A 25,343-nucleotide genomic window follows, 5' to 3' on the forward strand; every position below is an offset into this window, starting at 1 on the left:
TAGTAAAAGGCGAGATGAGCTTAGTTTATTAAAGAGTTCACCAAGTTTTGCATACTTAGAATCAGGGTAATTGCCAAATCTGTTGTCTTAGAATCACACTGACTTAGGAAGGCCATTCAAATGAAGAAACTTAAAATCCCAGCACTTCCTCTGATTTGTTTTTGACCTGCCTCTGAAGTGTTTTGCAGGAAAGGGCGTTTCTGAGGGGTCAGTGTGGTTGAGAAGAGGACAGGTGAGTTCTCCCTGAAGGAACACTCCATCTTTGTGGCCTGGCAGTTGAGCCCTGGAACACTCCCACCTCTGTGTCCTGCACCCACACATCAAAAAGCACAGGAGTTAAAGACAACCATCAACTCTGGGCAGGTGGAATGTGGTCTCACTTATATAATAGAATCCGAGGTTTCTTTTCAGGCTGGAGGGGACTTCAGACATTATCTAAACCAGACATGCAAATTAGCACAGGCCTGGAGGCCCAAAGCCTGAGAGAAAGCATATGTGGCCATATAAGAATTTTAATAGAAATTGAAAGTATGACTCATAGCAGAAAAACTGCCTTTCTCTCAACTCCTCTAGGATATTGGGCAGGCCAAAGACTTTTGAAGCTTGAAGTGTTTTCAAAGTTATACCAAGAACGGTTTTCATTTCTTTGGAAGAGGGGTACCTAAATCTTATCAAGTCTAAGGTCATTTGTGGTGTTATTAAGGGCTCTTAAAGATTTTCATGGGAAGGAATTCCATGATTTCTCTTTAATCCATTCCAAACAGGGAAACAGTTCACTGCCATGGAAAAAACTCTAGATTGAGGTTCAGAACTCCTTGGTTCCCCTCCCATCTCTGCCAGTTATGAGCTGTGTGAACTTAGGCAAGTGACAATCTCTCTGACTCTGTCAACCTATCTGTAACAGGGGAAAAATCGATTCTCCTAAAATTTAAGAATTTGGAAAAGCAAATAGCCTATTTAATCCTTCCAGGGTTCTCTTGAGAATAAATGAGATCATGCATGTGAAAATGCTTTACACACTCCAAATGTCTTCTAAGATTATAGCTGCTATTCTTTTCCAGACTTTTATTCCTTGGAAAGAAGTTAATCTCTCTTGTGTCAACCAAGGCTAATTTCTTCTGGTTCTTTGTTTAGGGAAGCAGAAGGATTGAGTAAATATTTAATTAAATTGACAAACTAGATTTTCCTTCCCCAGTGAATCCATCGACTGTCAATGTTATTTACTGAATATCTACAGGGCTGGGAAAAAGGGATACAGGACAAAACTCACCATTAAAGATGACAAGATAATCTGTAATTAGGTCCACTGATGGCTAGTGACTGAGATAGGGTCCCGAGAAGAGATTGTAGTCTTTGTGGGTAAGGAAAAAATATCCTGATGAGAGTGGGACTTGAATTGGGCTTTGAAGGATGTCCTGGATTTTGATAAAGTAATAATCTCACGTAATTTACCACTTTCCCTTTAGAATGTGCCTAACACACGAATTTGAACTTCATCAGAGGTGTGTTAAACTTTTTATTGATCTTCACATGTGATTGCTTACAGATCCCTGAGGCTGGAGGGGAGAAGCCCACGTGGGTTAGTGTTTCTAACCATAGTATTTCTTCCTCAAAGACTTTATCTTCTCTCGAAAGGATATTTCATGAGAAATAATTATTTATTATCTTAGATATGGGCTTCTCTGAAGAAAGTATGATGTTACATCTATAAAAAGAACTTGGGAAAGGTTTTTATCTTAAGATAACAAATGATGCTATCTATGCCTTGGCTTTTCACTAGAAGAATCCCCAAGTCCCTATACCTCTGTCTGGCAGCAGAAAAGCTTCTCTCTTTCTCTGGGGTGGGGAAGGGGGGGAGGGAGAGAGGAGGGAGAGAGAGGGGGAGAGAGATGGAGAAAAATTTGGTTTATGAGCATGGGACTAAACAAACTTCTTTTAAATACTTTTCAGCAACTACTGACCCTCAAACAACCTCTCTGTAGAATTTCTAAAAATCAGTGTATTTTGCAAAACAAATGCATTTGGAATATTCTGTGTGGAGGTGACCGCCAGTGGATTACCTGGAGCACTTGTGGACGTCGCCTTTTCTTCCCAAAGTACTCTGGGACCCCACTCCTCAACACAGCTAACAGCGATCACTTCCAGTTTCTATTACAAACCAAGACCCTGCGGTCATGGAAATGGAGTTACATCAACCAAGGCCAATTTCATTTTGAGTCGGACCTCTATAATCTGGAATGGGATGAAATGTCTGAGTCAAAGTGAAACCTGGTAGGGACGGGAGGGCTAAAATGATAATAGTCAAGAGTCTGGAGATGAATTGGAAATGCAAAACCCAAACGGCCCACTCAGTTAAGTGTGAAACGCCACTGACAGGTTGGTGGAGCTGTGGTGGGACTCCACCCCACGCACCGAGTGCCCACCGTCAGGACACCCCTCCCTGGCATTGGTGGGTGGAGCAGCTGTCTGGCCGAGTCCAGTTGCAAGGGTGCTCTGGAGGTCCAGTTGGCCCCAAATACCTTTCCCACAGCCTTGCACCTCTTCCCCTCTCCCTCTAAGGTTTACGTAAAGCATTTTTCTTTATTAAGGTGCAGGAGGGTTCATGTTTTCACTGTCACCTTCACTGATGTTGCAGAGCAAGGTGGCGTCTATCAGATTCTCCAAGGGAGCATGTCAGAGCAGTTTTGATAAACATGACGAAAGATGCCCAAGGGGGCGGGAAGGCCAAAGTGGGCACTTCTAAGCAGCCAGGAACAATACCAGGGGCCAGGATGCCTGCTGGCACAGGGAAGAGGAGAGACCAATGTTGCAATGGCAGAAGGGATGCCGATGCAGAGCAACGAAGGCACATTTTGTCTCTGTTAAGTATTCAAGTAAAACCTGGCTCTCCGTGGTGGGGTGATGTGTGGGGAGAGAATTTCAGGAGCAATGGGAGATGCCTACTCTCAAAACACTACGCTCCAACTTCGCCTCCCAAGGGCACCTATGGATTGAGAAGGGGGTGTAGGCTGGGGTGCTGGAGCAGCCTGGCTTGTGTCTTGAAAATGGTCCAGGTGATGCTGATATCCTTCCTTTTCCTGGAGAGCCATGGGTCAACGAAGCTTATTGAGGCAAGGCTTTGCTCACCTCTTGTAATTTGAGGAAATTTCACAACTAGATTTATCGAGCTAATATCCACCGTCTTTGTTTTTTTAAGTGTACTGCAATCCTTATTGATCAACAGAGTGTTACTTAGGATAGCATTTCCTTTACTAAATCTCTTCTTTTTTTCTTTGATTTTTAAAAATGTAATATTAAACACACAAAAGGTATAATGTTGTGTAAATTATAAAGCACAATAATGAAAAGGACATCTGTGAAGCCACCTAATATACTTCTTGAAATGCAAGCACTGAGTACCCTGAGTGAGGCTCCTGATTTGACGACCATAGAAGAAATCAGTAAATCTCACCATATCATCTTAACAACGAGATGACATCAGCTTCCTGGAAGAAATGGGCCGTTGCATGGCGTGCTGGATGGAAGAGGGAGATGCAGTTGTGGGCCTGGCACTGCCTGGGTGGGGAGTGGGCTGCAGTAACAGGCTCTGTGCTGCTTTCTGATTCCTACTAGCTTTGCCATTTGAGCTTAATGTATCTGTGCCCCAGTTTTCTTATATGCAAGATGGGAATAATAATCATACCAACTACATAAGGTGGTTATGAAGCGTAAAAATGAAGTGAATAGAAAAGTTTTTGGCACAGAATAAGCCCTCAATCAATGGCAGTTGTTATCGTTATGGGGGGGGGGGGCGTTGATAAGAAAGGTAAGGAAAGGAGGGTTGAATGAGCAGGAGTTAACCTTTCCTGCAATATGACTTTCCCTTGTCTTGGTCCTGTCCTTGGCCTCTTTCTCAGTGGCACCCATAGCAAGAGGACTCAAATCTGAAGGGCCTCCAAGGGGAGCCTAAGCTGATAAAAAATGGGGCAAAAGGGGGTGATGTGGAACCATCACCTTGTTACTGAAATCTGCTCTCGGCAAGCTCTTCCCTCTACTTCTGGGTGGGACCAATCACAGCCTGGGAGGAATCATGATGGGGTCAAATGAAGGGGAAATTGTGGCAGAAAGGGAAAGGCAAGTCCTGAGCCCATCTTTGCAGTGGACGAGGCCAAAACATCACTCTTGGATTTAGAAACATCATGAAGGGTGAGTTTTACAGTAAGTCCTTGGGGAGTAGTTTAAGGCAATTTGTCTATAATTTCCATCCATCCATCCATCATCCATCCATCCATCCATCCATCCATCCAACCATCCATCCATCATCCATCCATCCATCCAACCATATCCATCATCCATCCATCCATCCAACCATATCCATCATCCATCCAACAATCCATCCAACATCCATCCATCCAACCATCCATCCATTCATCCATATCCATCATCCAACCGTCCATCCATCCATCCATCCATCCATCCAACCATCCATCCATCCATCCATCCATGGCCTTTTCTAAGGCACTGTCCCTGCCTCCAAGATGCATCAAGTCTTGCAAGACCAAAGGCTGTTGGATAGACTCTGTCGGATGCTTCACTGGGAAGACAGTGGGTACAAGCAAAGCGCCGTGGGGCAGGGGTGGTTGAGGAGACATCGTCTGACCTGGGCCACCAAGAGTGAGTGTGGCTCATAGGGTGTGGATTGGGGTGGGAGTGAGACAGCCGAGGAAGGTATGTCAGGCAATGGGAGAACGGGAAACATTCAAAGTTCTGTTTGAAATGGTCTAGACAGGAATCCACTCACATTTGAAGGACACATTTTTTTGGTCGGAACCTAAATGGGTAAAAACTGTGCCGCTGGCCAAGCTGTCACCCCGCCCAGACCCCGAAGTGACCCAGGCCGCGCTGGACGGTGTCTCTGTCCATCTTGCTTGGCGGGACCTGGACGGCCTGCAAACATGCACACTCCGGAAAGGGCGGGTTTTGCCTCACAATCCCTCATGAGGTTGCGGCAGTCAACTGATGTGAGTGGCTGGAGACAGGAGAGCAGTGCCTGCTTTACTCCAGGGGTCACCCAGTTGTGCCTGCCTGTCCCTAACCCTGGGGGCTCACGGCTGACACCCACCTACCTTGGAATTCCCTCCCCGAGATGAGAGAGACCTATGGTGGTAGATTTCTTTAAAAATTATCAATTAATCGATCAAACACAGAAACTGAAGGGAACGATCATCGGAAGATATCTTTATACATATTTCAAAAAAAAAATCTTCGAAGGAATAAAATGTGCACAATTTGAATTATTCCTGAGATGGAAGAGCCCCTCCAAATAAGGGGATTCGTGCCGTAACTGGGACTAAACAAAATGCCCCAGCGAAATCCCTCTACCTGCCTCTAACGTGCAACATGGAAAGCCGTTCGCATCGTTATCCTGGAACAAATTTACACTTGTCTTAGGAAACAGGCTAAGTGTTTCCAATAATTTAGAGAGAGTGTGTCCTAGTCGCTGTGGAACCCACACGTGCGGTAACAGCGCACACAGCACACCCGCGGAACAAAATAACAGTTCTTTTACTCAGAGAAAGGAAGGATAATGGTTACTTAGAAAGTGTCCCAGACAAGCTGTCAAATTGAATTCAGAGAGCTGGAGTCTGACTCCAGGACAGGGCTGGTTGGCTCCGCTCCCTCGGGACTGGGGTTTCCTGCCTGCTACAGCTTACAGACAAAGATTCTTTGTTTCCAGCCCTCTCTCTCTCTTTCTCTCTCTCTTTCTCGCTCTCTCAATCTCTCTCTGGTGAAAACACACACACACACACACACACACACACACACACACACACACACACACAACATGTAGCTCTCCAAAGAGGGTCAGATTGAAAGCAGACAAAACATTAAGTCTGGAATTTCAAAGGAAAACAATTAAAAAAATAATAAAACGGAGAGAGCAAGCTACTGTCTGTTCTATAATCATAAATCTTGCCTTTGGACACAGAAACAGCACACTCACACACACACACACACACACACAGCAGTCATCCCTGCTTTTGCTAAAAATGGATTAGGGGTAGTTCATCATAAAGGAAAAACATATAATGACAAAGTTCTTAACAGGCCCTCCTGGGAGGCCTGAATACCCTCAAATTTTAAGTGCACATTAGCGGACACAGACAGAACCTGCTCCATGAGAGATGTTATTTACTCCCTAAAAATAACAGGCGATTACCTCACAGCATTACAGGCCTTTTCCTCAGGCACACGTGTTCCAGACCAACCCGCACTGGCCATCCCGCACAGGGCAATACGCACACGGCCCGAGGCCCTGCCAAACACACGGTCACCCCCTGAGACCCTGACTCAGGCTGCTGCCTCGAGCCCACCCCCGTGCTGGGCCCCCAACCTGCCACCCTCGTTCACTGCCACACGCACAGGGCACAGGAATCCATGTTCTGCACGCATCTACATTTTCTCCATCAAAGCAAAACTTCTCGGGGCATCTTTTCAATCATGGAAAATTTTGAAGGTGTAGGAAAGCAGAGAGAAAAGTCTACTGCACCCCGAAGGGCCCTTCGGCTTTAACAAGCATGAACTCATGGTCAACATGACTTCAGCTGTCCCCCCACCCATGCCCCCTCCCTGCCCTGACTATTTTGAAGCAAATCCCTGGCTCCTTTGCTGAGCTTCCTGTCACACCGCGACACTATACCCGTCTTTCGGTTTCGTGTAAACCACTAAGAGTCCCGCCCAAGGCTCCCCCATCACGCTCGCGTCACACACCCGGGCCCCGGTCCTCCCAGGGGCACACTCAGGTATACCCACGGGAGTCCACCTGGTCCCGTCCCCCAAACCCAGCCCGAGCACACGCAGCCCCCGCACAAGATAGACCCAGACATGCTGGGTCTTTGATGCCCACCTTCCCTTCATTCGATACCCATTTCCAGCACCACTGTGCTGGGTCCTTCCAGAGGCCTCCCATCTTTCACTACGACCTCTATCATTAAATCGTCAAGGACACCCAATAGGTGATGAAAATGCAGGGGAAAGTGGCGAGAGGTGGTGCTGTAGCAGCAATACACAGCACTGACTCACAGGCCCACCTGTATCTCTGACTACATCCTCTTGAGGGTAGCGCGCTGGGTACCACGTTTCCGAGGCTCAGCCTAGCGTCCCATACATGGTAGGTTCTTAATAAATGAAGACATGCGTGAACGGGCAGGAGGAGGGCACGAGTCCTGACTAAGGTCCTGAGAGAAGCTCTTCCCTTCCTGTGTGGTCTTAGGGGGACCCACGCCTTCCCTGGCCTCCTATCGCCTCTGTTCCATGAAAGGTTCGGAGTGGATGGTCCACTTTAACATTTAATGATTTTTCATCTCTTCATTTCTCTTAGGGAACTTCTTGTAGGTCACATGCATTTTTCTATTTGATTATATGCAGTTTCATATTATCCCTTCATCGTTCCGTATGTGAATCTCCCGAATAAGATTTTAAACAACTTGGCCATCTCATCTACGGTGTTACCATGCCATCTGATATGGTGTCTTTCATAACCCTGGGCGTAGTGTCAGCATGTGGTAAACCCTCAAGAACATTCTAGTGATTTTGTGATAAAATCCTAATTCCTACTGTAATCCATGGAGCAAACATATTGTGTACTTACCGGTGCATCAGATACCCTGGTAAGTGATTTATAAGTATAATATCACTCCTGAAGGGGCACTAAGATTGTCCTCATTCTATACATGAGGAAACTGAGGCAGAAAAAAGTAAGTGACTTGACCAAAGTCACACAGCCTGTTTGAGTCCAGAGCCTGGGTTTTGAACCAATATGCTCTAAGGCTGAGATATGAGATAAATACCTGCCTTGGGGAAATGGAGAGCATTAATTAAAGAAGGTTTAGGATGTTTGTTAGATGCTTGATGCAAACTATTATATAGAGAATGGATAAACCACAAGGTCCTACTGTATAGCCCAGGGAACTATATTCAATATCCTGTGATAACCATAATGGAAAAGAAGATGAAAAAGATTGCATATACGTGTATAACTGAGTCACTCTGCTGTGGAGCAGAAATGAACACAACATTGTAAATCAATTATACTTCAATAAGATAAATTTTAAAAAAAGATGTCAGATGCTTGAATGAAATACGTGGAGATGATGAGGTGAGAAGCAGCCTGGAGGGAGGAGTGAACAGCAGAGACCTACGTTGGAGTCCTGCTCTGTCCTAAGACCTGGGTGACTTCAAATGAACCCTGTAATCCCTGTGCCTTGTTTCCATTATCTACAGAACGGGGATAATAATAATACCAGCCCTGCCAGCTCACGGGGATGGTGAGGGGCGCAAACGACATAATAGATGTGCACATGCTTGGCAGACAGTGAGGGGCTGCAGAACCGTGGTCCTGGCTATGTGCACAGGTCCCGCCATCTGGAAATCTCCTTAAGAGAAGCAGGGCTCTCATTAGCATAATCTTCAGCACCGGTTAGGCATTTCACTCGGAAGGACATGGAAAGGTGGTTTCTCCCCCTCTCTCTCCCACACTTAGCGTGCAAGAAGACAGACTTTTTATCCATTAGCCCAGGTGACTGCAGGCCAGGGCTGCACCCCTGGCCGCTGGCGGCCTGCGTGGAGGAGCGGTCTGCATTTCACAGCGGGTCCGGAAAGGCTTCCCGGGCGGGGGCTAGAGGCTCAGCCTGCACGGGCCGGTTTATGAGTTCCAGGAGTTAATAAACAAGGAGCTCAGTATCCTCTGACTTTTGGAGAGTCAGAGGTATTTAAACAGATCCAGCACGAGGAGCTAAGGAAATGAGGGTTTAGGGTGCAAAGCAGCTCTGAAGCAGAGCGCGGCCGCCCGTCCGGGGGATGCGCCGGGAGGGCCCAGGGCAAGGCCGCCCGGAAACACGGTGGAGCTCTGACCTGCATCCCGGGCGGACCCTCTCGTCCCTGGGAGTGGAGGTCGGAGCTCGAGGTCTAGGGAATCCTCAGTCCTGGCCCCGGGACTGCTACGTATTGGGCTGGCCAAAAAGTTTGTTCAGTTTTAAGTAAAAATAAGACACATCTTTCATTTTCACCAAGAACTTTATTGAACAATGTATTCATTAGCCGAACGAACTTTTTGGCCAAGCCAATACTTGGACCGGCCATTTAACTTCTAGAACCCCAGTGCTCTCCGGATAAGATCAGGTAACCAACACCAATCCCAATTACTATTTAGATACACACGATGAGAACATATAAGAATGGGATTTCTGAGAGCTGAAGTGATGGACTCATGTAAAGCTGTCAGAATCAATATCAATAAAAATTATAACCTCATCAAAGACAAGGATGAAAAAGAACGAATAATCCAGTGGTCAGTTCAACCTGCTCTTCCATTAGTATAACATGAGGTCCTGCTCTTCCTTTTCTAGGTCAGTTTGGGGCCAGGAAAGATCAAGATCAACCGCCCAGTGTGTCTCCAAGAAAACCTGGGTGGCCCTGAGATGGGTCTCCCTTTCCTCTTTCTGGTTCCTGTGTGCCGTGTAGCACAGCACTGCTCAATCTTGGCTGCACGTTTAAGAGTAATGGGGAGAGCTTGAAAAAGTTCCCAATGCCCAGCTGTCACTCCTAGAGATTCTGAATCAGTTGGTTGTGTTTGGGACCTTGGCATCAGTGTTTTAAAACATTTTTTATTTTTACTTTTGTTGTATTTTTTTCAGATATATATAGATATATATTTCCCTGTATTATACAGTAAATCCTTGTTGCTATTTTATACATAGTGGTGTGTATCTGTTAATCCCATACTCCTAATTTATCCCTTCCCCCATCCCTTTCCCCTTTGGTCACCATAAGTTTGTTTTCTATGTCTGAATCTGTTTCTGTTTTGTAAATAGATTCATCTGTATTATTTTTTAGATTCTACATATAAGTGGTATCATATAATATTTGTCTTTCTTTGACTGATTTACCTCACTTAGCTTGATAATCTCTAGGTCCATCCATGTTGCTGCAAATGACATTATTTCATTCTTTTTTACGGCTGAGTAATATTCCATTGTATGTATGTACCACATCTTCTTCATCCATTCATCTGTTGATGGGCCCTTGGGGTGCTTCCCTGTCTTGGCTACTATAGCTAGTGAACATTGGGGTGCATGTATCTTTTCAAATTAGCGTTTTTGTCTTTACTGGATATATGCTGGGGAGTGGATTGCTGGATCATATGGTAACTCTATTTTTAGTTTTTTAAGGAATCTCCATCCTGTTTTCCATAGTGGCTGCATCAATTTGCATTCCCACCAACCGTATAGGAGGGTTCCCTTTTCTCCACACCCTCTCCAGCATTTATGATTTGTAGGCTTTTTGATGATGGCCATTCAGACTGCTGTGAGGTGATACCTCATTGTAGTTTTGATTTGCATTTCTCTAGTAATTAGCGATGTTGAGATCTTTTCATGTGCTTTTGCAGTTTTTATTGTGGTAAAACATACATCACATAGAATTTACCATTTTGACCATCTTCCAGTGTACATTTCAGTGGCATTAAGTAATTCACGTTGGACAACCATCGCCATCAGAACTCGTTCATCTTTCCAAACTGAAACGCTGGGCCCATTAAACAATAACTCCCCATTCTTCCCTCCTTCCAGCCCCTGGCAACCATCATTCTACCTTTCTGGTCTCTATGAACCTGCCCACTTACGGACCCTCCTATGAGTGGAGTCATACAATATTTGTCCTAGGGCATCAGTAATTTTAAAAAGCGCTCCAGCTCATTCTCTGTGAGGTTAGGAATAGAGGGTAGTGCCAAGCAGGGATTACATATGAATTCATCTTTGGGAAGAGAGGATAATGCAGGGATGTGGATGGAGATAATAGTAGAAAAACTGCAGGGACAGAGAAAGATAATGGAAAAAATTCACATCTCCGCCCACACGACATTTAGGCAAGGTATTGCTTTCATGAAAAGCCAGCTAGAAGGGAAAGGCTGTGTTTGTCGGGGAGACTATCTGAAGTAAGGGATTTTGAATCCTACACCCTGGGTTTGAATCCTTGTTCTGCTGTTGAAAAGCTGTGTGCCCTTCAGGGAGCCATTTAATAGTCCTGAACCTCACTTGCTCTGTCTGAAAAATGGGGCTAATTCAATCTACCTCTCGGGGATGTTGCCGGGTTTAAAAGCAGAGGCAAAGCACGTGAAAGTGTCTGAGGCATTGCAGAATAGTATACATACGACAGTGGTGGCTGCATTGAAAATGGGTAGCAGTTGCTTCCACTCTAATTTATTTTCTTAAGTGCATTAGCCTTGGTATCAGGTAGAGAGAGCATAATTTTTCTAGCTGGGTCCAATCTGTGACCATAGAATATTTAATTTTAGAAAAAGCTTAAAAGCTGCTACAAATTAATTTTTAAAATCTAGCCTTACTTCTTGGGCACCAATAACCCTTAGAGAGTGCAAGTGTTTTCAAGCGACAAGCTGGAAGGATGATTATGCCATTTTAAAGTAAAAAGACATACTCATTTGAGAAGCGCATTGAAGAAGCATTCACAGAAGCATTTACCTCTTCAACTCCTTTCTTTTGTGCTTGATGCCAGCACCTGTCCTTTGTGAAATAAACACGTACACTTATGCACACACACACACACACACACACACACACACACACAGAGCTCTGGTCCTCTTGTTGGACTCCGGGTTTGTTTGGGGTTGTGTGTGTGCCTTATTCAAACAAGACGGAGCTAAGGTTGCATGACGTCTTCTCTTTATTTTTCCATTTAATATTTTAAGGACCCAAGATAGCTATTAGAGAAAAGCAGAAGGGAGAGGTGGGGAGGAGGGTGAAAAGCAGGGAGAGAGGAGCGTGGCTAGCTTTGTCTTGCTAATGTACTTTGTTTTGTGGATGATGGGCCGTTTAGACAGATTCAGACCACCTCAGGAGGGGGAAGGCGACAGAGCAGCAAGACAGCTCAAGTGGAAAGCTTTACTGGGGACAAAAGCTGCACCTGCAAAGCGCAGACGTAACCGTTTCTGGAGGCCAGGGCCGATGCTGGGAGATAAATGCCCGGCACCACCTGACTGAGGGCCTTGCAGCGCGCACTTGCCTGGATACTGCAGTTCATTCATTTCAGAAGAGAGGCAGCTCCTGCAAAAGCCCCAAAGAGCCCAGCGTGGCATTACAAACGCACAAAAGGACTGAGGGAAGGAACAGCAGTGCAGGTAGAGGAGAGGCTGAAAGCTAGGACCCCTGGAGGAGTAATGAATCGTGTATCAGAGCAGTTCAACCCAGACAAACTTGCTTCTTAACGAAAATCTGTATTTTAAGTCCAATATCAGATATTCTCTCATTGGCTCTGCCCCCAGAGTCTCCCTGGTTAATCCTGGTGGTGTCAGCAGGTCTCAGCCTGCAGAACTGGAGGAGCTTTCAGGGATCTCCTGCCTGCCTTCCTCCCTTCTTTCCTTTCCTTCTTCCTTCTCTCCCTCCTTCCTTCCAAGACATGGATCCCTATCTGCAGATGAAACGAAGTTCAGTAAGTGAACCAGATCAGAGCAGAGGGGCCCTGGATGAAAGCAGACCCTCACCTGCAGCAGCCAAGAGCTCCACCGTCGGGGGTGACTCTTACTGGTTTAGTTTGGCCCTTTTATTTGACAGGAAACTGAGGTTCAGGGCATGAAGTGATTTCCCCAAAGTAAACCAGAGGTGTTCCGACCTCAATCTAATATGTTTGACACTGTAATACATTTTGTCTCTTATGGACGTTTGCAACATGATGGTAAATGGGTCACCTAATAAAATGTGGCTTGGACCGTATGATGAGTCACTATGACTTCAGATTTTTTATGGCAAAAGCCAATAACTCTGACTTCGAAAGAAAACAGTAGCAGGGACTGGCCCAGGGTGGGGTAGGAGGTGAAGAAAGTCACAGAAAACCAGGAAAGTTTACAAACATATTCATTATGTTGAATTTTTCCTCCACAGACTTGTCTGGTCGTCATCTGATTATAAATTGTTAACAGGAAACAGGAAGTCTAATGTGATCGAAGGTGTGAACTTGGTCAAGACACCCAGGCTCACTGGGTCTCTGTTTCCTCCATAACCCAAGACAGTTTTGAACCAAATGTCTCTAAGATTCTTCCCTTAGAAGAGCTTTATGTTTCTCTGAAATATTATGCTGTGCTAACTCCATGCAACCAATACTGAAAACTTCTGCCTTCATTCATTCTATGCAGCAGGTGTGCCTTAAAGAAAAAGGACTGAAGGAGAGAGAGCCAAGGAAGAGAGTGCCCTTCATACTCCTACTCATCCTTCAAGACCCCACTCAAAATGCCCCTCCTCCATGGAATTTTTCTTCTGCCTCAGGCAGAATTTTTTCACTCACATTTTTTCTCCCTTAAACCAGGTACCATGAATTATTCACTTGTTTAAATGCCTGGAATCTAACAGTGTCTGGAGCAGGAAATCTCCACAACGTTGTTTCATGAATAAAGATGCTGAGAAATGTATTGTAATGTTTGCTAAAACCCTCACTGGCGAAAACCATTTGCTGAGACCATTTTCTTTCTCTTTCAACCAAAGCAAAGCAACTAGACCAAATCTCCAAATCACCACTTTAAAAATGAATTGGTATCGCTTAAATTTCTTACCAACAACCCCCTGAAAATATGACATTGCAAGAATCCTTGAAATCTTCATTTCATTTCCTTCGACAAAGAAAGCCCCCGCCTTTTGGCTTTGAAAGTGAGCAGCATCTATTTCCTTCCAAGAGCAACACGCTTTCGTTCATGGAGAAACAACCTCAAGTCACATCTTTATGGAATTATCACAAGATATTTTACAACCTTGTCATGTTTTTGCAATGAGTAGTGTAAGGGGAATCAGCTTAGGCTTCTAGAAAAGCTGAGTGGACAAGAGAGTTGGGACACACACCTGAGGTTCCCCCACCACAGTCTTACCATCGTGGACTGTGCCGGGCTGGAAATGAGGACAATTCTACATGTGGGAGAACAGACTTACCTTCTTTGACATTCAGTCGTGAGGACGGGTCCGTGTGGGAGGTTGTGTTATAGGCCAACAGTGAACCTGAAAGGCAAAGCAAAAGCATCAGGTTATAACCAAGACACTCTTCCGAGATCAAGACTAGGAGATGGGATGAGAAGTGAGTGGGGAGGGCAGGAGACAGGGAGAAGGATGGAAGGACAGATGACTGACTCCTTGAGAGAAAGAAACAGTTAATGTCACCCATTTGGGGGGCCAATCACGCAGGACCGTAATAGCTTCCTGGAGTTAGGGTCCAAGGAAGGTAGGACAGAATGCTCGTGGGCGGGACACACACAAGCCCTCCCAGCAACCACGTTTAAGGTTCTAGAGTTCTTGGGGTCCACACTGTGTCACAGCAGGAACACAGGGCTGGGAACCACGTCCTGGTCCTTCGACCGACTTCCTGTGTGACCGTGAATGAGGGACTTTACGTGTCTGGATCTTGATTTCTTCACCTTGAACTACAAGAGGGGGTGGCAAACTTTTTATACAGACCAGATAGTAATTATTTTAGTCTCCGCGGGCTGAATAGGGCCTCTGTTGCACATTCCTCTTTGTTTTTGTTTTGTCTTGTCCACGGGCCAGTGCTGGCCAGATTGGACTGCAGCTTGTATTGCCACGCCCTGGAGGAGAAGCCCGGCCACTTTCTTCCCACTGTGATGTCCTTTGGGTTTACAGGTGGGCAAGGTGCTTGGAGCCTCATGCTTGGTGAAGGGGGTGCTAGGAGCTGGGAAAGGGGTGGGGCTGGCAGTGCTCCCCAGAGTAACTTTTGTCTCCCTTTACGCATAGCTAAGAGAATACAACTCAACGTGAGGCACAAGCCACTGAGTCTTCTATCATCACAGGGTGCTGATATACGGTCTTTCAGAATTAAATGCTCATGCAGAACTACTTTTAGCAAGCACTAAAAGTAGTTCTAGTCTGGGCATTTTCTAGTAGATTTAGTCTGGGCATTTTCGAGGTTTTTTCTTTTTTTTTTTTATTGTTGTTGCATGTAAAAAAATTCTCCCTTCTTTCCTACAACTAGACTTGTGCCTTTGTTTCCAGCAAATCCAAGAGCTTTATTTTGGAAAACGTAGGCATTTTTGTCATCCTCCTTGAGGCTCTCCCGTGGAAACTCTGAAGTGCGATCAAGAGGGCTGGGATCTGCTTTTACAAGCTTGACATGGGTGTTGGAAGCTAAAAAAATCTTTCTAAACCATCCTTTGCCTGCTCCCTGGGACCGAGTGGACGGACTCGGGTGCCAGGGCTTGGAACAGGGAATGCGCTGTCAGACACTCCTATTTTTAGTCTCAAGTCCCGGAAGGGACACGGGAGTGGAGCGGCCGCCTCACCCAGCTGTGGGCGTTTGGTTGTGTGTGTGCCTCAGAGAAGCTGTGTGCCCTTCCGGGCCAGACGACGAAGAGAGAGTTTTGGAAGAGTCATCCAACTGCCTAGAACCTCTGACTTTGGGCTTGAGCAACTATTCCTTTCAGCTCTGCAACAGTTCCAGACAAAAAAAAGCAGAGGGGTGGTGATGGTACTGAGAGAGCTCTATGCCAAAGCGTGGCTGTGTGGAGACACATTTAGAAAGGAGGCAGTCACGCGCCTGGAATAGCTGAGAACCAGATGCGTTTGGTTCTTCCATTCTCAAAAATATCAAGGACAAAGTGATTTTTTGCACTTCGCTTAATATAAATTTTTATGCACATGAGAGTTCAGAATTAGACCTGCTTCTTACCACTTACTAGCTTGGTGACCTCCATCAATTTACCCAAGCTCTCTAAGCCATAGGGTCCTCCTACATAAAACAGGCTAATAATAACACCTACTTGATAAGGTTCTTATGAGGAGTCAATAAAATAATACACACAACTGCTCGGAATAGACCTTGGCTCAGAATGAATGTTCAATACACACTAGGTATTATCACGACTATTTTTATATCTTTTCTCCCACAGACACCACGATGACACACAATAAACTCTTTATAAAAGAGCTTGCTGGGCATTTGCCTTGTTCTCTGGAATTACAGTTATGAATGGGTTCTGCTGCAATAAGAAATAATCCTCCATGACTGGAAGGAGGTTAAGAAATGGAAACAAGCGTTCCAAGGGAAGAGAAAACAGTCTCTGGAGTAAGACCAAGAATGTCTGCCTCTCTGTCCCTGACATTCTCGGCCTCAGGCGGAAACCTCACGGCTGGAGCAAATAAAGAAAAATGATGGTCTCGGAGGACCGAACTGCCTGAGTCATTAGTGCAGATGTAGCTGAGAGCACGAAGCTTAGATAAACCGCACTTATTAAATTTCCCCCTCGGTGAAAGTTCTTCCTTGGGCACACGTGAATTCCAGAGGAAACTCCCAGAAAGCCAAGAGGAAGGGTCGTTTGACCTCTGCAAAGCTTGCATGAAATACATATTTCATGGTAACCTAGGAGAAGGATTTTGCCCTGAAGACTGTTCTTGGTTCAAGTTTCACTCCTAGAAGGAGAGGCTGCCTTCCCCGTGGAGGGGCTGATTTGGGGTGTCTGACCTCCTTCCCAAGGGACCAACTTTCCCTTCTCTCCTCCCATTTTTTACTTAACCAGTTCCTCAGGCTACGGAGAGTGGCAAGGCACACTCTTTCCTTAAAGGACTTCGTTCAGATGCAAGAAGGTCCTCCCTGGAGCCGGGCCCCTCACTCTGTGGCTTTGGATATCTCTCTCTCCTTCTTTGAGGCACTTTCTGCGTGGGGAGAACACCACCTTGTCAGAGGAGACAGGCTGTGCACAGACGACGAAATCAACATTCAGAGAAGTCAAGTAATTTGCCCAGGATCACGCAGCCAGAAAGCCCAGGAGGCAGGATGCCCATTCTGGTCTATCTACAAAATCTGCTCTCAGCCCAGCAGACCCTGCGGCCTCCAGGCTAAATCGAAGAAACAGACAACACTCACCTATGGTGTTGGAATCAAGACAGTGGCTGCCTTTGGGGAGGAAGAGGGGGTGATGGAGGGGGGCACACGGGGGCTTCTAGTCTCCCCCTTGGACTGGAGGGACTCATATGAGTGAGTGGATTCACTTTGTGATAAGTCCTTGACTTGTGCATTTATGATTTTTGCACTTCTCTCTATGTGATACTTTAATTAAAACGTTTGTTGACTTATCTGTTTATGTATTTACATACGCATGCGGGCTTCTACGCGTATCTATGTATTTGGGGCCCCGAAAAGCATGGAGCAGCTGCCGCTGAGAACGGAATAGGCTCCCCAATGTGAAAGCACAAGGACAAAATAATTTCCCATTGTCGCGTCCATTTGTCACTGGTACAGTATTTGGGATCTGAAAGAGGATGGAAATGAACAGAGTGAAGCTTGTAGGTGTGGGTGGGGCCCCCAGCAGTCGGGCTTTCTCCAGCTCCACATTCCCACGAGTGGACCTGGTCTTCCTCTGGGGCACCTGCAGACGAGACGACGGCCGTCTGAGCGCCAGAGCCTTTGTCTCCCGCCTTGCAGACACCTCGCCAGCCCCACTGCCAGACTCTTGAAGCCGGGCTTCCTTTTTTTCTGCGCTGCCATCAATGGCTCTGGCTGGAGGGTGCAGGTGGGCAGGGAGGAGGAAGGAGGCTCTGTGTTCTGAACAACAGGCCTGGCTGACGACTGAGTCCCGGGAAATCTGGCCTTTTGTTCTCCTTCACCGGTCAGACCCGGCCTGGAAGGGATAATACTTCACTGGCTTAATTGCCCGGACCCATCACCTTTGCCCGAACATCTGAGGCGGCCGGTGGGGACACCACAAAATGCAAAATGTGTTTTCCATTATGTTTAAATTAAAAATGGGAATCAAGATAGATACCTTTGCTGTGGTCTCCCTGTCACCCAATATATTTCATTTCTCTAGTGCTGCCACTATTTCCAAACGCATTTTCTTAGCATTTTTCACGGGTCAGAGGCAGACAGACAGACTGAACACAACTTTCTGTAAAATGAACAAAGGCTCTTTCCTTCTGCCTCTGGCTGCCCCACCCAGGACCTTTTGGGCTCCCAGAAACCCCAAACTCCCCCCAGCGGCCCTGGGTCTGAACTGCCGTTTGGGGACAGCTCCCACTTCCTTTGAGGTCCGTCCCAATCTTGCCTTGTGACACCCAATCTCATTTCCCGCAGCCCGAGACTGTAAATACGGCCTCTGCCTGCGCGAGATACTGATGGGGCCGCCCGTCGGGTCCAGAGTATGGGGCGCTGCGCGGAAGAGAGAAGGGCAGAGTTGGCGTGCAGATAGGTTTGGCTTAATCGGCCTCATTCCAGGAGGTCACAGGGAAGTTTTCGGAAAGCATTTATCTCTGGGTACAAATGAAAACAGAAAATGCTGTGGGGAAAGCGGCCTGGCCCCCCACACGGGAGCCCCAGGGGCGTGAGGCTAATTCCACAGCAGGGGAGGGAAAGACCGGGTGGCCCAGGTAAGCGGGCGCTGTCTGTTCGGCCTGGCCTCTGCCCTCAGGGCGTGAGGCTGTGGGCACAGCTGCAGCCCGGGCCGTAGGAGGCCTGGGTCTCAGACACCAGGCTGGTCTCCAGGGGCTGGGCACGTCTGAACCAACTTCCGAAGCACTCCAGGCCTCATTTGCTTTGGCTTTAAAATGGGGATTTATAATTAGTTGTCCGTGGCGTCCACAAGGGGGCATCCTGTCTGTCCCGTAAAGTGAATGACACCTGGGCAGAGGCAGCCTGAGCCCGGGTGTCCCCAGGAGACTCCAGAATGATCCCAAGAACTGTGGGCATCTCCCCAGACCCGGCCCCCGCCGTCCTCCTCCCATTTCAAGTGCGGGTGACATTACAGAGGGGTGGTATAGGGTACAGCCACTCGGTCTGGGCCAGCTGAAAAGCCAGGGTATGGAGAACCGGAGCCTCCAGGCAGGTAAATCCCAGCACGCCAGACGGGGGCTCAGGACACTGCTATTTCTTCTCCACCCTGGAAAATACATTTTTAATTTGAAGTTTGGTTTTTAAAATTTGAAAGTATAGCTCCTGTCCTGACAACCCGAATAAATACTCGAGCACCTTTGGTGAAAGTGTAAATTTGGTGTCAGAGCTTCTTAATCCTACCATGTCCTTTTTTCTACTAAAGTCCAGAAAGCTCAGACGCCTCTGGAGAGGTGCAGCTGCCTTGCAGTCTTCTGACCCGGGGCTAAGTTAGAAGGGCTCCAGTTCTCTCCTATTGACTCTCCTTAGCCCCACTGCACTTCCTCCCTCTGTGCTGAGGAGCTCAGCTCTTTTCCTTCCACCTCTCGCCAAAGTGGAACTGTTTGAACGCCACCCCCTCCCCCACGAAAGGACAGATGACATTGCACGAGGCTTAGCACCCTTCTCCCGGCCTCAACTCAGCTGCCCCAACCTCTCCCCAGAGCCCTGGCCTCCCTGCCTCTGCACAAAACATCCGCTGGAAGTAAGTCTGGAAAAACAATACAGTGTTTGAAGGCAAGTCGGTGGGCCTTGCGGGGTTCCCAGCGGTCCTGAGAGCAGACAGCTACCACGCACGTGACCTCCTGCAGGCGTCTCAGTGGACGCCCCCCCCCCCAACCGGGGGTCCCAGAGGCTGCAGCTGAAAGTGGACCCCAATTAACAAGAGGCATGAATCAAAAATTGTTTCCATGATAGCAGATCATTTTGTCTAGGTTCCTCAAAAGGCCTCTAGAGTAGTACAACGCTATGCTGGGGCAAGTTTTTTTGAACCTTAATACAAGTATTTTAAGTTTTGCTTTTGCAGGCAGACATGGTTTTGCATCCTTGTGCAGACCCCATTATATTTTGCTGTTTCACTCAACATTGTATCATATCTGTGCTTTGTTCATCTCCACTCAACTCTGGAAATTTGCTCCGCTAATAAGCTCCTTTCTGGAAACTTCATATTATTATTGCTTTGAGGGCATCTTCCTTAATGTCTACAAATACTCTTAGAAAGAACAAAGAGAAGAAATCCACCCTTTTTCATGCCCTGCTACATATACCCACAAACCCAACCCTCTGGCGTCCACTTCTTCCCAGCCTGCTTATTCCTTTGCTCTTTCTTATCTGTTCTCCTCCGATAGAAAGCCTCCTCAACAGTTACCCACGACCACCTTATTAAATTCCTTGGCCTTCTGAGCAGAGGTTGGTCTTGCTTCAGGGTCTGTGGCTTGGGTTCTTCTGTGAGAGGAAGTCCCAGTGGGGACTTTAGTTGTTTATGGACCCGCCAGAAAGCAGGGCCTGGGATCACACGGCGTGAATGGGCTCTCCCCACATCAGTCAGAACGTGCTTGAACATTCCCTCAACAAGGGCATCTGGTAACTGGGCCCTTTAAGTGCTCCAAGCTCGCTGCCCACACTGCTGTCCATCTCTTCTCCCACAAAGCGGTTCCCGGACCTCCCGCCATATGACAACAGGAGGGGCAGAAGGGCAGAATCGGTCAGCGTTTTTGCTTTGCTGGTCTCTCCTTCTCGTGCCCAGCTTCTGTGTGCCCACTTCCACCTCCTGCCCTGCCCAGCTAGCATTACTGCGGGACTCTGTGCAAAGATCCTTTCTAAAAAAATTCTATAAACACTTAAAGAAATACAGATTGTTAGAAAATGCTCATTCTCCAAAGCTCAGAAAAACTGGGTGGAAAACTGCCCCCGTTTTTGAAATTGTCATTTCTTGGGCTGACCTCATGTTGCAGCAAGACTCAGACATGAGGTCATTCCTCTGGTGTTAACACACACTGCATCACCCACACAATCCCACTGCTTACCAGACGCCTCAGAGGGTTGACTGGGGAGCCCAGAGGCACCAGTGGAAACTTCCGAAGGCATTTTCAAATTTTTTCATTTTTACACCCAGTGTGTGTTGCCCCTACCCCACAGAGTGCACTGCTGCAGAAGGAGACAGAAGATTTCAGGAATGGTGAGCTGAAGACCCACCGAACAACGGAACACAGATGAAGAACTAACCGATCCAGAGCCCAGGAGACCAGGGAAAGCGGCCCGTGGGCACTGTCCAAGAATCTCAGCTTTAAAGGACCTTTAAAATCATCAACCTCCTTCTTTCCGAAGCTGAACTCCTGCAAGATTCCCAGCAGCCACGGACAGCAAACACTGCACCCTGAGGCTGCCAGTGGATCTTTGGGCCGGACTGACTGTTAGAAAGCCCCCTTGTAGAATGAATCCACAACTGTTTTCCTGTAGCTTCAACTTGCCCATCTTAGGACCATCTTTTCTGGCCACAGAACAGTCCTTCGGTACTTGGGGTCACCGATATACCACCTGTATTTCTGGTGAAGGGTTAAGGCTGAGGTTATTAGCAGGTTTATCAAAATTCTGTTCCTATGTGTATGTTTCATATCAGATGAAATTCATATCAAATTGATGGGGCTTGGCAACAGAGAAGCCTCATATTGGATAAATCCTTTGGCAACTGTGCACTTTCTTTCATAAACTCTCCCTTTCCAAAGCTCTTTGCCTTCTGACTCGGCCAGGAGAAAGCTTCCAACAGATCCTAACCCACCTGTAGCATCTACTACACTTCCTGCTTAGTTGGGAAGGGTGTGTAGGTAACAGCGGGTAAAGGTGGGTTAGGGGGGTGCCAGAGTGACCCCAAGAATAAGAGGAACTTAACGTGTAAATATTCAAAAACGTAAATCTAGAGTTTACTGTAGGAACTTTAAATCATCGCTCAAGACAATACCAGCCAGGGTGTCCATCTATTTATAGTTTGGGGCAAAGTAGTTTCTGGAAAGTGGTTCTCATGCGAAGAGTGTGACTCGCCTCTGGCAGACCCCACGGGGCTGCAGCTCCCTACTTTTTCTCCATTCCTTGTTTTCCTTCCCTTGTCACGGCAGGACTGGGTCAGCCCCCTCGCAGGGTCTCTGGGAGCCAGTGCGACCTTGGCAACTGGACACCCGGACGGGCTGCTTCTACAGCATCCGCCCAGCATAAACCGACAGCCCGGGACCCTATCTCCTTTCCCTGGGTTGGCTCCGTGGGAACCAGTCTTCATTCTGCGTGGCTGGGCAGAATTCTCTCCCAGCCCTGGGGACTTGGGCTGCAGCCTCTGGGGGTGTTTTGCTGCCCAGAAAGGGAAGGGACCAGGCACTTACTTTCCCTGAGGTAGCTGAGGTGTGACAATAGCACTTCCGTGTTGTAGAGGGAGGTGGCTCGGAGGATATCCTCCTTGTTCAGTTTACACAGTTCCTTGCCGTCCATGTTCTGGAAGAAAGATGTGTCGATCTCCATCAAGCCGTACTCCTTTATCGCCCACTCCAGCCACTGCCTCACGTGCTCCTGCGTCCACAGCGTGGGGTCTGCAGGGGAGATGGGCTGTTAGCAAGGCTGCAGGACGCAGGGCTCCACCCCTCCTCTGTCTTTGCTTCTCTCCCTCTCTCCCCATCTCCACCTCTCTCCCCTCCCTTCCTCTTCCCCTCCCTTCCCCCTCCTCAATGCCCCCTCCCCCCAGTGAGAAAGTGGTTCCCTCCCAGATGGTCCTCCCAGAATGCCCATCCGGCCCCGTCACATCTGGCGCTGCCTGAACCACTTAGCGCTCTGGAAAGGTTCTTAGACGCCTCACTACGCATCCGGACAGGACATTCTCTTTAAAGTCTTTGGAGGGCAACCGAAACCTCTGCCTGAGAAATGGTGGCATCAAAATGAAAACAAGCACAGTTTCCAACACGCAGGGACCAATGTCTCCGGAAAGGGCCACCATCCGTGTCTTAAGAACATCAGTGATTTCACGGAAGAACAGTGATGTCTCCGATGGCTGCAGAAAAGAAGATGTGCGTGGACACTTGGACCACAATTCCATGTGTGCAGTTGGAAAACCCAGTGGTGTTAGTCTTAATAACTTAACTCCAATCTGGGTTTTCTCCCTTTGGAGACAGCTGTGTTGAAATTTCTTTAAAATCATCCTGACAAAGCTTTTAGGATATTTAAATCCCCAAAGATGGGAAATGGGGAATTCCCTGGTGGTCCAGTGGTTAAGAGTCTGCCTTCCAATGCAGGGGTCACGGGTTCGATTCCTGGTCGGGGAACTAAGATCCCACATGCTGCGGGGCAACGAAGCCCTCGTGCAGCAATGAAGACCCAGCGCAGCAAAAAAAAAAAAAAAAAAAAAGATGGGAAATGGTGTTGGAGGGAGAAAACATTTTAGCTCTCAAGTGAACATACATAATGTAAGGACTGAGGTTGTAAGGTCTCCACTTGGGACCCTCAGACTCCTCCCCAGCCAGGTGTGTGTATATGGGGAGCATGTGTACTTTGAGTGCTGGTGATGAGTTCTAGCAGGTTCCACGGTAGGTAGAGCCCTTATATCTTATCATGCATCACCATGTCCTTCCTTGGCCCCCAATTATTAGAGAGTCCAATATGCAGTTAAATATGCTTATCATAGAAGAAAGCTACATGGGTCTTGCCCTTATGGAAGATCATCCACACGAAACACTAGGGCAGGAAAGCACGGAATTAAGCAGCAGATTTTTCTTGTGGCAGTTCAAGAACTCGTGGGCAGAAGGGGTTACTGTGAATTTGGAGTCATGGAAGGCTTCCTGGAGGAGGGGAGATTTGATGGTCCCCAACTTCTACTGGGCCTGTTTTATTGGACTGCTCATTTGGTAGGAATATCTGTGCTACCTCTCAACCACCTCACCCTCTCATTCTAAGGGTCTGTGAAGGCTCTTGGCAAAAATGGGAGCAGGTTTGAATGATTAGGAGGGGTTGTGGGGAAAGAAACAAGGTTCATACCAACCACCCAGAGCCCGGTAACTCATAACAGTCCAGATTTTGAATGCCTCCTAGGTGCCCGATGCTCCACGTGTGCTATTTTTCACTCGTCAAGAAAAGCCTGCAAAGTGGCTTTTCTCTTCGTTTTGCAGTTGGGAAGTGGCGTCTTGAAAGGTTAAGTCCCCAGCTCAACCTTCAGTCCCAGTCTGAGCTGGAATTCCAGTCAAAATCCTCCCAGGACTGCCCTTAGTTGAGGGTCCCCCACCCCAAGGCTCCTCTCCTCTCCCCTCTCACCATCCTGCCTTAGCTCACCCGGGAGGTGCTCTGCCATCACCCCAAAAAGCGGAGCTACTCGGGGCTTCATTGTACAGGTCTGTATCTCTCTCTCTCTCTGTCTCTCAGATAAATTTCTTGCTTTGTCTTACTCTTTTGCTCTCCAGGAACAATCAGGCACGGACCATTGGTAAATGGAAATAATTTTGCACCATTTCAGAATTCTAAAGAAAAGTGTCCTGGGGGAACTTGGATTACGTAGCATATTATTTTTTTCCATCAGCTTGCCTCTGCCTCTCCTAATTCCTCACTTTGAGTATCCAAGGCCTCAAATACAATTTTATACTGTAGATCTTATTTATTTTATTATTTCCTCCCTTGCTTTGGGCTCTGTCACAATATTATTTCTCTTCCTTTACAGCACACTGAATTATAAATCTTCCACTGTGGAGCATGATAAACTCTTCCAAATATATTTCCTGGATGATTTAGTCCTAGTTTCTTCCCATCTGAACTTGGAACTGGTGATGAACTAGGGACCTCGTTTATACTTGTCTTAAAATCCCACCATAAATTCAATTGGTTGTTCCACTGATGTTTTATTGCCTTGATTTGTGGACTTGCCCAAATGAGACCTTCTGTTATGTCCAGGAGGCTGACCTGGAGGAAGCCAACATGTGTGAGGGTAATGCTTAAAGATCCAGCCAGAGGTAAAACAATGAAGTGAATCCCTAGGTAGTGAATTCATGACACGAAGTGCTTTGAAAACCCTTTGATAGGAATTTATGCTATTTTCATTATTACTGCTGTGGTTACTTTGGCCTCCTAAGACTGCCATCTTGATACTCCTTTTGAAAGTATTTCAACACCATTTCAGAGTTGAAGGGTCAACCAAACAGTCTGGTCATTTCCCCCCCCCCCCTTCCCTACCCCCACCCAAAAGTGACTATGGAAATGAAATGGTGTCAACATTTGGTTCAGAGACAACCTCTGGCCTCCTAACTCTTCTGTCCTCAAGATTTCCTCCCCATGCTGGCCACTGTTTAGAGGAGCAGTGCGGAGGTGGGAGGGTGGGGTTTGATTCCACGTCAGCAAAGGCCTGGAGAGGTTCGGCTCCAATGGGGGGAGTCCAGAAGTTTCCCTCCAGGCCAGCTTTAGCTCAGCTTCATTTCTGCCTTCTTTCTATAATAAAGGAGAAGGCACCGTTTTCTTGCCTCTCACAAATGCACCTGAGCTACACACGCCTAGCTGGCGTTCCCGGGGAGGGGAGATCGGACGTTACAAGATAGAAGTAGCGTCACAGGGACGAGGCCATCTGCACAGCGCCTGGCACCGAGAGGCACTCAGTATACGGAGCTATTCTTCCCCTTCCTCTCTGAGGTCACGCGCTTGTGGAGAAA

At 47.3% G+C, this 25,343-nt stretch overlaps 1 protein-coding gene across 2 annotated transcripts in view; it reads right to left on the reverse strand.

The window, feature by feature from the left end:
* Window positions 1-25,343, reverse strand: part of FLI1 (Fli-1 proto-oncogene, ETS transcription factor) — a 120,838-nt gene that overhangs the window by 15,351 nt on the left and 80,144 nt on the right. For both annotated transcript variants that reach the window (XM_036861445.1, XM_036861444.1), the window contains 2 exons: window positions 22,053-22,256; window positions 13,968-14,033 (listed from right to left, as the gene is read on the reverse strand). In XM_036861445.1, coding sequence (XP_036717340.1) covers window positions 13,968-14,033; window positions 22,053-22,256 — 270 coding nt within the window. The remainder of the gene's footprint in view (window positions 1-13,967; window positions 14,034-22,052; window positions 22,257-25,343) is intronic.

Source organism: Balaenoptera musculus, chromosome 8 (assembly GCF_009873245.2).
Source record: "Balaenoptera musculus isolate JJ_BM4_2016_0621 chromosome 8, mBalMus1.pri.v3, whole genome shotgun sequence".
Lineage (NCBI taxonomy): Eukaryota > Metazoa > Chordata > Mammalia > Artiodactyla > Balaenopteridae > Balaenoptera > Balaenoptera musculus.